At 39.5% G+C, this 12,030-nt stretch overlaps 1 protein-coding gene across 1 annotated transcript in view; it reads left to right on the top strand.

The window, feature by feature from the left end:
• celf6 (CUGBP Elav-like family member 6) overlaps window positions 1-12,030 on the top strand; it is a 151,391-nt gene that overhangs the window by 112,083 nt on the left and 27,278 nt on the right. The window contains exons 4-5 of the mRNA XM_085364232.1: window positions 3,251-3,379; window positions 7,182-7,261. Coding sequence (XP_085220358.1) covers window positions 3,251-3,379; window positions 7,182-7,261 — 209 coding nt within the window. The remainder of the gene's footprint in view (window positions 1-3,250; window positions 3,380-7,181; window positions 7,262-12,030) is intronic.

The following is a 12,030-nucleotide window of genomic DNA, read 5'->3' as shown; positions in this document are numbered from 1 at the left end:
CGTGTTTTAATATTATTTAAATGTGATTTAAATTATGTAAATACATGTCTTAATAACAATGCATGGATTTGTACAAGATATTAAAGTAGTTGTTTAAAGAACAGATTACAAAGGTCTCTTCATAGAAGAGCAGAGAAGTGTTGTAGAGCACAAATGTTCTCCAGCTGTGTGGCTCATCTCCGTTAGAAGGATAAGATGAGCCACTCTCAATGAGAGATAATACAAAGAGGTCAGTCAGTGTAATGATTTTTTCCCCCCACTTTTGTCATCTCAGTCAATTCCATAGGAAAGTCCTTGACCCTCTTAATGCAAATACATGACTACTACACAGGAGTATTTTTTTTTCCTCCGCTTGTCCCTTTTAACAGATAACTCATTGGACTCATTTAGAGTCATGGAATCATCTCCTTGTGCAGAGGGTGCATTACGAGATATTTATTCATATTCATAAAATGCCAATTTAAGGCTTGCGAGTGGCCATAGGAGATGAGTGGGAACTTGCAAAATCCAATAAGAGCTGCTTTGGAGACAGGTGCAAAGTGGACTAATTAATAACAATCTATACACTGGCCAGGGCATGCAGTGGGCCGACTGAGACACACTTAGGTCAGGCAATGAAAAGATAGCAGCTCCAAATTCATTTTCTCACTGTGGCTCTCCCAAAGGAAGGCTCAGAAGTACACTCACACTTCCTTTAATGCCTTCACTGGGGTGTAATTTATTTTTGCGTTTGCCAGCACATTTGGAAAGTTCATTACCTCGCTCATGGCTTGTTAATTAGCCTTGTAAAGCCGCCATTAGATCTCCTCGGGCCAGGGCCGAGATGAGACTTTTGTCCCAAAACATTAACACACTGCAGGAGGCCTGTAAAACTGCACTCTGCCCATTTAAGTTGTAACAGTGACACCTCAGTAAAAACCTGAAAGATGGAGGGGACACACATGGCAAAGTCTCTTGGACGTGTACCACTTTCACCTTTGGTGCCATTGACAGGGGTTGACCCCATTTCACTCTCTACCACCTGTTCAGCAATGACTGACTGATTCCCAGAACCATAGACGTCTTTACGCCTTTTGGTCATTGCTAAATTTCAGTTGATGTAAGTCGTTGTGGTGATCTCCTCAGGGCTGTCTCTCATTTCCGACCCTAGAGGTCCAACAGGGGAGACACATTAATGAACAGTAAAAAAAATCAGACTCAGCTGGTGGGTTTAAGAAATCCTACTGTGCAAGGCGTGACTATAGGAACATGAACTGGCACCATTGCTACAACACCAGCAGTGGAGACCAGCTACCGTAGCCTTATTGATTATGCAGGTGCTCATTTGTGTGGCCAAGCGGCTAGCAGGCATGTGTCTCATTTGAACTTTACAGGAATGGAACAGGATCCGATTTCCCCGCTGCAAAAAGGAAGCCCTGGTGCTTTATTTTTAGAACAGCTGCGTCTAATGGGGCCTGGCAGGTACAGGAGGCGTCACATCTGTTGAGGCCCAGGTGATGCTCTCACCCTCCACTCCTCCTCGCTCCTCACCCGCCCCCTACCAGTCAAATGACTCACGTTGAAGATCAACAGTGTCATTTCCAATAAACTCGTTTTCCTCTTCCTGCCACTTTCCATCAGTTCTGGCGATAGGTTCTTGCTAGTAGCCATTTCATTCCACAACACGGTGGAATAGGAGATGCATAATGTAAAAGATGTAAAGAAGATGAATGCTCTGTCTAATGCCAGGGCACCAGGAAGATTAATTAGAAAAATCCAGCTTTCTCACTGGCTAAAGTTTAGTGGTATAGAGCCTATACATGTGAATGTGAGTGCCTCCTTCTGGATATCAGCTAGGGCACAGTGAGACTGCTAGGTGAAGTTGCCCTTCAAATGTAATAAGGAGAATCCAATAAATTTGCTGAGGAAATGTTTGATGATAAAGATGTTAAATCGTGCTTGATTTAAGGTTTTGACTGTACAGTCAGGATTGTTTCACATTATTATTATTATTATCATTCACGCAGGACTTTTTTCTGACTTTGTACAAACAGTTTGATAGATCTGATGCCCTGATCTTTCCAGGATTCATGTCTAGTGCTGATATGATAGCTTCATTTTTTCTGCAGTTGGCATAGGTCTTTTTGAATTTCCTAATTTTCCATTCATCCATCCATTTTCTCAACCATTTATCCAGTTCAGGATCGTGGGGGGCTGGAGTCTATCCCAGCTGACGCTGGGCAGTAATATGAAGGAGACTATTTAATTGCACCACAACAGCATCAACAGAAATATTTTTCAGTACTTTCTGCTGTGTTTAGTACTGTGTTCATTCATTTTAAGGAGACCAATTCTGTCTATATATTGTGCTATATTAATTTATCTTGTACTAGTTCTTATTTGTGGGAAATTAAATGAAATTAAAAAATGGCAAATATAGGAACCTGTGATTCAAATTATTCACAATAAAATCCTACTAAATCACACCTGCCATTGTTTTAATGGGCACTATCACTGAATGTGATCTTATTTATTCATTTAATTCTTTTTAATTCTTAATGTCTCATAGCTTTAGCTTAATGTAGCTTCCCAAACTTAAGAATCGTTCATGGTGATAAAATATCATGAGCTGAATTGTCATTTTTTTTCTTTTAAGTATAGTACAAATAAACAGGAACTGGTAGAGAAAACAATGAATAGTGCACAATGAAAAACACTCTTTTTTTTAATACACTGGATTTCAAGAAAGACCTTTAAAATATAAAAAAAATTTCATATTATTCATTGGCGACCCTTGACATAGTTTACTCATGTGTAATATAATTCTTATGGCTTTGGTGATGAGAAAATGTAATAACATGTTCTTGCTCCGTGTTCCCTTTCAAGTTTGCAACCAGGCGATCTGACAGTTTCTCTAGCTGAGCAAAACATTCCTGCTCTCTTTCTACCTCTACCTGAAACCCACACCGCTCCAAGCGTCATCTGTATCAAGCATCACTGTGGCAGACTTGAATAGCTCACTGGAAACAAGAATATATCTCATTCATACCAGGGTGGGGTAGCACACCACAGAACAATAAGATCAACAACAATAACAACAGCAGCAGCAGCCACAACAACACAGCAGACTGCTGATAAAAGGGGGGTTTGAGTTTCACAAGTTCCTTTCAGCTCTGCAGAACGGTGCCATCAGCTGTACCATATCTCTCTTCTCTCCTCTATTCCACCCTCCCTCGACCCTCTTCCTTCCCTTTTCTCTCTTCCTATCTAGAAGACAGGAAGCTGTTTGTTGGGATGCTCGGCAAGCAGCAAAGTGAGGATGATGTCCGGCGGCTGTTCGAGACCTTCGGCCAGATTGAGGAGTGCACCGTCCTCCGAGGGCCTGATGGGGCCAGTAAGGGTCAGAGCCCACACACCTCCAACTCTTTTTTACCCCCTTCTTCCGTTTTTCTTAGTCCTTCTGTCTTTGTGTTCTATTTCACTTTCTACTCTTTACATTTTTAGCACCATGCTTCACCCATGGTGCACTCATTGACATTGTCTATAATCCTCCCTTTTTGGTTTTTTTCCCCACTCTCTTATATGTCGCGCAAGCGTACCTTTCATGCATCATTGTCACTGTGCCTCAACACATCCTTCCTCCCACGTTCTTTTTCTCACTACTTTTTGTATTTTGTTTTCTTTTGTCCTCATGTCACCTTTCGCTTCTTTTTTCTTTCCTCCCCGAACTTCTTCTCATGTTGTCTCTTCATCACGGCAGCTTCCCTCCACCCTGTGCTTGTACTCAACAAATACATCACACAACACCTCGTCTTTCTGCTCACCCCTCTCCTCCTCCCGTTCGTCCTGTTATCTGAAAAGCAGAGGGGTGTAATCATGTTTGTTTCCCACATTCCCATCATCCCTCCCCAGAGACACCATTGGACAATAATGCCCTACTGTAAATAAAGCAGCCAGGCTCTGGGTTTTGCTGCCGTCACTCACTGTGCGGCAGATTTGCCTGTATTCGGGAACAGCTTATGCATTTTTGTCCGTGGCTTATATGATATTTGGTTAACAGAGCATGTTCAAATTAAAGATGGCTGTAAAATATGTGATGAAGGTGTGATTGTTCACAGAGTGCAAAAGGCTCCTAATCAAATTTTGATGGGTCTCTCTCGCTCTCACAGCCAAATTTGGAGCAATAAAGCCCACGATATTGCGCTGAACCTCTACCATCTTTTCTTTTTGTTGACTGTGATTTATTCTTCTACATGAAGCTTCTGAATGTGTGTGAGAGATGTGTGGGAAGGCAAAAGAGAGAGGATGATAATCTTGCAACGCCTTCTGAGTATATCAAAGAGAAAGCCTGGCTATACTGAACCACACACCTATCTGTGTCTACATCTGTTCCCCTCACTGTTAATCCCGGGTCTATTGCTCTGCATTGCCCCAGCAGCCCAGTACCTTTCCTTCTCCCTGCCTTGTTTCCTCTTTTGCTGTCTCTTTCTTCTTATCTGACTCCCTCTCTTTCTGTCTGCTCAGATGCCTCAAGCTGATTGACAGCACATAAAATGAAATAAGGCCAGTGCTGCTGTGTCAGACAGGAGCTAGTTTTCTCCCTCATTCGTGCTTTCACTTCTTTTCACCCTCCTGCACCCCACACCTCAACTCTTTCTTTGTCTCTCTTCACATGCCATACTTTCCCGCTTTGTTATTTGTCTCTATTATCACAGACTTGATCATTCATTTCTCTTCAAGTTTCACTGCTATGAAATGGAAACTGTAAAGTAATGTTAACTATGAATGCCACCACCAGACAAAGGTCTCATATATAGGTATCTGGGCCTATCAGTCACCGTGCAACAGTCCTATGCAATCATTACGGGATGTTACGGCAAATTATTTTGCCAGGCGCCTCGCTCGGGATGAGGTTCCCGTAATTTGAATGAGACAGACCTTGAAATTGACAGTGCTATCTGTTCCATGGTAGAGGCTTTGTCCCCTGTTGATGTAAATTTATGCTACTCAGAGGCTTTTCAGCACCCCTCTTCACCCAATAAAAAGGCCGAGAAGTTTAACATCCATCTCTCTATGGCGCTGCTCCTCAAAGTACTTTCAAAGTGCAACACTTGCTGCCAGAGTTGAATAGAGCCCCGAATTGTCAGGAATAATAGAGAGATGGCTTTTAGGTCTATAATTAAGTTGTGTTATAAATGTCACCCATCCAGAGGGATGGAATTCATGCATACATATTATTACCCCGGGAATTCAAAAGGCAGTGCAGATCCTCTCGCTTGAAAGCAATACAATCTCTCTTTTTCCCTTTTCTCCAACTCATTCTGAGCCATCAAATTCAAAAACCCAACAGTGCACTATAATTTCTGAGGCTGTAGCACTTCCCAGTTCTTTCGAGTTGTTGTGCTCCGTGTCCCTTTACTTTTTTTTAGGTCAGCAAAAGCAAAGCTACAGACTATTTTTTGATGGGAAATTTTGACAACATTGTATGTTCAGCATGACTTTGGTGATGGTGTATGCAAGCCCCGCAGTTAAGAGTCTGGTCTGTCTGGGCTACGTTGCCGGGATCACTGTGACCCTGGCACAATATATGCTGGCCTTGTTAGGGAACAAGCAGCGAGTTATCTTGCCTTAGAAAACTAGAAGGCTTCTTCGAGAAAAAACGGATCCCTTTTTATTTAAGCTACAAAGGTTAAATGTGTTTATTCTTCCAAAAGACAGAGCTACAGTCAAATGGTACACAGTAAGTTGATGTATTTCAGCTGGACAAATGAAGACCTTTCCTGCCACTTCCCGGAGGGGGGTTCAAGTGAAATAAAAGGGTGCTAGAATGCTATGACAGAATCAAGGGCTTGTTTGACTTATCACTTTGCCTCTGTAGATCTATACAGCTTTGAGGACACTGACAGTACAGAACACATGGCCTTTACTACTCACCACATTTTCACACATAACAGTTTCACGTGCTAACAATTTATTGTATGGCTTGAAAGTGTGTGCAAAGCCTGAGGTAAACGTGGAAATTGTCCTGCCACAGTTCTATCTATTTGATTTTGTCAGTAAATTATTAATTTGTTTGTTGGGAAAGCAAAGCTGACTCCTGAGAGGTAGAAGTGAATGGATTGCTGCCAGACACAAAAAAGCTCCTGAGCCTACCTATTAGTGTTTGTAGTTTAAAAGAATCATCACTCCTTTGGTCATGTAGAATGAATATATGAATGTGTGTAACTATTTTAAAACCGATATCTGCAGTTCACAAGAAACCAGGGATTGAACCCAGGAAAAGCCTGACTGGTTCTTTGACACTGCTGCTACTCAATTAATAAAAAATGGGGAGAATTAATCCATGAGTTTGTTAATTAGGTATCTCTTGACTTAACACATGAGCTACCTGAAGGCAAGGATAAGAATAGGACATAACAGAATACCCTGTGCAGTCTATGACAACCATAAAGCTTAGAGAAATAGCTCTTGTTTCATTTAATGGCTTTCTGCAAAATTACCACATTTCAGTTCCACTGCATTTCAGCTCACCAGCTTTCCCTTTATGATATTAATATAATGCGTGTCCTTACTGAGACCATACTAACAGATACGCTTTAGTCGTGCAGCGTTCCAAAACTCACGTTGTAATACTATGCAATATTATCTACTTCAATTATTTTTAATATTATTTGACTTTTTAATGCAATGTGGCTCCAGAGTAATGCTACCAAAGCCTGCTTCCTTGTCTTCTGGCCAGCTTTTTTGTTGACTTTTCTTTTGTGTATTAACTACAAAACAGATTTAAGATGATTTGAATGTCCCTTGAGCAAAGCACCCCCTCATCTGAAATTATATTCGAGGAAAGATTCGGTTAGATAGGCAGATTATAATGCTATGCCTTTGTCATCATAATCTCTTTTATGAGTGACTGCACACAAATCACAATGTGTAAATATTAAACAGATTAATAATCACAAACAAGTCATGATAGTAAATGCCTTGGCTCCATGCTCTAAAGTGGTGGGGGTCAAATTAGAAATGGGCAAGAGACAGGGTGTTCCAAGCAGCTAATGCCTTTAGTACAATTAGCTTGATTTATTCAGTTATGCACTCAACACACAAGTGGCAGAATATATTTACAAACCAGATAACATGAAAACAATGGTATTCAAGGCCATCCTGCTGATCTCCCCGCCTCTCCTCTCTTTCTATCTGTGCAGGCTGTGCCTTTGTCAAGTTCTCCAGCCATGCAGAAGCACAGGCCGCCATCAACAGCTTGCATGGTGGTCAGACTATGCCTGTGAGTAACAAGCTCATAACAAGTACTGTCATAATTGCTGCCATGAATTGTCATGTTCATTTACTACAGTTGCATGCAATTGTGTTTTACACTTGATGTGAGCAGTTTTCTGTGAAAGTTTTCCAAAGGTTGTTCATATTTACTCTTTTCTGTTTTGCCTATGGTCTGAGTTCTATAAAATCACTGAGGCAGACTAGTCTAAAACAACAACACTGGTAAACTTGTTGACACTTTCTACCCTGCCAAGAGGCAGCCACTGACTAAGTGTTTTTTTCTTTTCCACATGACTACTCCCACTGCATAATGTGCACCTCTTTTGAAACTCAATTCCGAGCATATTTCCATTTTCTTTTTTTATATAGTAGTAAACTCTATCATGCATTCAAAAAACACGGACCATTATTAAGGTGCTAGTGAACATTTTGTAGTCAAAGGGGAAAAAAACTACACAAGTTAACCCTCTCAGGTTCAAATTAAGTTTTTGTTGCTAATGCACAAAAGAATACCTGCAGTGGTACTTCTGAGTAAAAAAAACCTCATAAAATATGTATGTGGGGTAATCAGGTTGTTAGCTTTTAACTGTTGCAAATCTGCAATGCCTGCCTTGAGAGGGTTAAACTGCCCGCAAAAATGTAACGCATGCACCGATTACGGAATCATTTGTAATATGAACAGGACAGATTAAAGTCCGTTTCTTTAAACGGTGTTGGAGAAATGTCTTGAAAACAGCTTGGTCCCTGTCATGGGACTACTTTTTGTTAAAGAATATTAAATATTTAAAACACTTGAAAACACTTATCATGGAAAGCCTCATTACAGAGACTAGAAGGGAGGTTAACAAGTAAGTCAATAATATTGAAAAGCACCCTAGAGTTAGGATGGATCTTCAAAATGAGGTCAGATTAATAAGCTGCTTTTGCTTCCTTAACTGCTTCCTGACATTTCAGCATTAAGTCCTTTATAATATTGTGAGACACTTACAGTTAATCACCCCTCCATTAACTTTTGGCTTTACATTTCCTCATCAAACCCCGGGTATTATCTATCAAAGTACAGGGTTGCGGACACGTTACATTGTCAATAATAATACACCTTCCAAGCTTATTTATAGATCAAATTGCCTAAAGATGTAAAAAGCAGAAATATATTTGGTTACTTTTGTAAAATAATACTTAAATTTGGTCCCTCCTCTCTCAACCAGCATGAGACAAAGAGGAGCAGCAGTGGCTGTGAGATCTAGAGAGTAACGGAAGCAGCATTACATTTTAAGGTACAATTATGTAGCCATGCTTATCTGCAGAAGCTAAAATAAATAAAACATATTGTTAATAAATATATAAAGTTATTATTATTATTATTATTATTATTATTATTATTATTATTTAGAAAACCTGTTCCTTAAAGGACACAACACATATGTTAAAGAGGAAATGACATTCCACTAGTTTATATTGCCTGCAAAAATAGACTGCTACTTCCATAAAGGCAGGAAATTTTACTATTTGTCATTCCAAGAAACCAGGAGCCATTCTGCTTTTCTGTACTGTGTCTTTTCAGTGTCTTTTCATGTTGAGCCTTGTGTTCCTTTAGTTCTTAGTATTAATAGTTTCAGTCAGATTCCTAAACCACCTTAAATGGCACCGTTCGATTTGGATGAGCCCTCTGAAATGGCCAAGCCCTTCACCCAATCTCTCTAAATCACCACCTTATAATTCTGGAGGGGTTTAGGTTTCCAGATGATCCCAGTAGTGATTGAGACGGAGCCCTGGCAGTCCAATCCTCAGCTGACAATTGCTGGCTATTAATTAGTACTTTGATTTTACATATGATCAATTTATCTTTATTAACAGGCTATGCATCACAGTTGCTGTAATTGAATTAATTTTTTTTTAAACTTACTTGATCCTGCTGAATTAGCTAATTATGGGCTGATTTCCAGTCTTTCTTTCATTTTGAAAGCTCTCAAAAGATTTGTTTTAAATTAACTAAGTGATCATTTGCAGGGTAACAGTTTATCTGAAGAGCTTCAGTAAGGATTTAGAGTTTGTCTCAGTGCTTGTCCTGCTAGATCTCAGTGCAGTATTCAGTACTGGTGTTCGCATTATTTTTCTACATTGACTACAATACACTGTTGGCATTAAAAGCAATGTGCTACGAGGAGTTTTTTTCTCACACATAAAATGACATGGAGTTCAACAGGGTTTTGTGCTGGGACTGAAGCATTTTTATGTTATATATGCTTCTCTAGGGTAATAGTACTAGAAAACTTTGCATACATTTCCGTAGCTATACAGACGATATCCATTTATATTGATATATAAAGTCACATGACGCAAATCACCAAATAAACCAAGAAACTAAGTTTCACTGCAACTCATCTTAGAGTAACTTTTGATCATCATGTATCCTTTAACATGCACATTAAACAAATATGTGGCACTGCTTTCTTTCATCTAGACATTATCATTAGAATTCTAAACACTATGTGTCAGAGTGATTCCAAAAAACTAACCCATGCATTTGTTAATTATACATCAAACTTTTGTAGTTCCTTATCCTTGAAAAGGCTTGAGTTGATCCAAAATATTGAAGCTAGAGTACTAACAGGGAGCAGAAAGAGGCATCATATTTCTCTCATATTCACTCATATTCACTGTCTCCCTGTTAAATCCAGAAGTTAATCCTCACATTCAAAGTCTTGTATAATCAGGCCCCATCATATCTTAAGGACTTCACAGCATCATATTATACTAATAGAGCATTTTGCTCTCAGGTGCAGTCTTGTGGTTCTTAGAACTTTTTTTTAAAGGGATTCCTTTTTCCTTTTAAAAGGGAGTTTTTTCCTTCCCACTGTTGCCCAGTGCTTGTAGAGGAACACTTCATTGCTGGGATTTTCTGTCTAATATTGTAGGGTCTTTACCTTGAACGTATGAAATGCCTTGAAGCAACTGTTGTTGTGAGGTACTGCTGTAAAAACAAAACTGAATTACATTGGCTTAACATGACATGTAATAAGAGACAGCATTATAACTGGTCTCTATGCTTTTATAGAGTCCCGCAATCACACTTTATGCACTGCTGGCTAACTACAGTTTCAGACTAAACTGCCTAAACGTCTTGTGGGTCATAAATGAGGATAGAGAGAGATTATTTTTTGTGTAGGTTTATAAAAGCTCATTTATATCAAATCATCAAAAAAAACTTGATGTTGAAAATTATACAGAAATAGGAAAACTACATAAGTATAACACTCAATACACCCATTGACTCATTACAAAGAACAACAGTTGCTGACATCAAATGCAAGACCTTGCATCCTTCGGATAGAAAGTAATCTGAAATATAGATTACCACGTATGTGACTATGCGAGGAATTGTAAATACTGGGTAAAATGTGGGAGACTGGTTTGATGAATGTCTGAAATAGCATTAGTTGGTGTTTATTTCTTTAGCTGAAGAATGAGACCACTAAACCTGTAACTCTTGTCAAACAGCAGTTCATTATGAATTGGATACGCTTCTGTTAGGTTTGAACAACGTTACCAAAAAACGCTTAAGTAAAAGAAATGACGAATTACAAAGCACCTCCCTGCCAGTGCTGTGTGTGTTGGGTACTACACAGCTGGACACACACATGAGCATGCACACACTTTCTGGCAGACATCCGCACTTTCACACACTTCACTGATGTTCCGCCATAAATATTTACGGATGCTTCCTGGCAGCCAGATAGTGTCTTGGAAGCCAGATTTAATTTACACATCTTTTTGATGCATCCTCATTTTGCATTACATTGAAGTAGTGAAAAAGGGAAATAAGTGGAGGAGATGTTTTAACTTTGCGTGAGAATATAGTTTGCAACCAACATTGTGGCATATATATATCGAGTGTCAAAATTCACTGGGTTGCGGGTCGAGAGCCAAAAAAAGTCATGTTGCGTATTGATCAATTGCACTTATATTGGGACTGTTTTTGAAATTTGATTCTAATCAAAATATTTGTCTTTACTTAAAATATCTTGTAGAGAAACTAGAAAGTTTACATACTTGACTGTAGCAATAGGATGGTTTTTTTTTTTTTCTTTCTTTTTCAACAAGTTTAACTCGTGCTGGCTACCTTTGCACAGTTTGTGTATGATGTCTACTTTGTTTCACAAATGCAGCCGCATTAGACCATGTCAATAACAAACCTGAGCTCTGTTGCAGATAAACTGTCCAAGGCAACATATGGAGCCCCAAATAAACCTGGGGCAGATCAAGAGATCCAATTGTTCATTAATAATCTATATTATCCATATCTTTCTCCCTCTATCCCTGCACCTGTTGTCCGCCTCTGCCCAAATCCAGCTTCCTCTCAGATTAATAGGCAAGGTGGCCATTAGTATCCAACTAAGGCTTTGGTACCAATGGGGGATGCAGTTAATTTGGATAATATTACTGCCACATGTCGTCAACAACTAACTAACAGGAGGTAGGATTCAGAGAGTGGGTTGCTATGCTCACTGCCTCCTGCCAGCTGTGAGGTCTGGATGAACCTTGAACAAAGATTTTTCTCTCACTCTGTCTCCCTTTTCCTCTTAATGTTCTCACTACAGCATCTGTGTTACCTGGCACACACACACGTGCTATAAATAATACCAAAAAACACTGGCCCAAAACAAATGGCTTTAATGAAGCTTAAGGGCAAGGGATGTCACCTAAGGGCATCTGCCAATAGATTGGATCATAGCTTTAATTGATGTTCATTGCAGATTGCAGGTGCTCTCAAAA

Source organism: Diplotaxodon limnothrissa, linkage group LG1 (assembly GCF_057381915.1).
Source record: "Diplotaxodon limnothrissa isolate DT_005_m linkage group LG1, D_limnothrissa_male_GT1.1, whole genome shotgun sequence".
NCBI lineage: Eukaryota > Metazoa > Chordata > Actinopteri > Cichliformes > Cichlidae > Diplotaxodon > Diplotaxodon limnothrissa.
The sequence above is the reverse complement of the archived record's forward strand: the minus strand, read 5'-3'. Positions and strand labels throughout refer to the sequence as shown.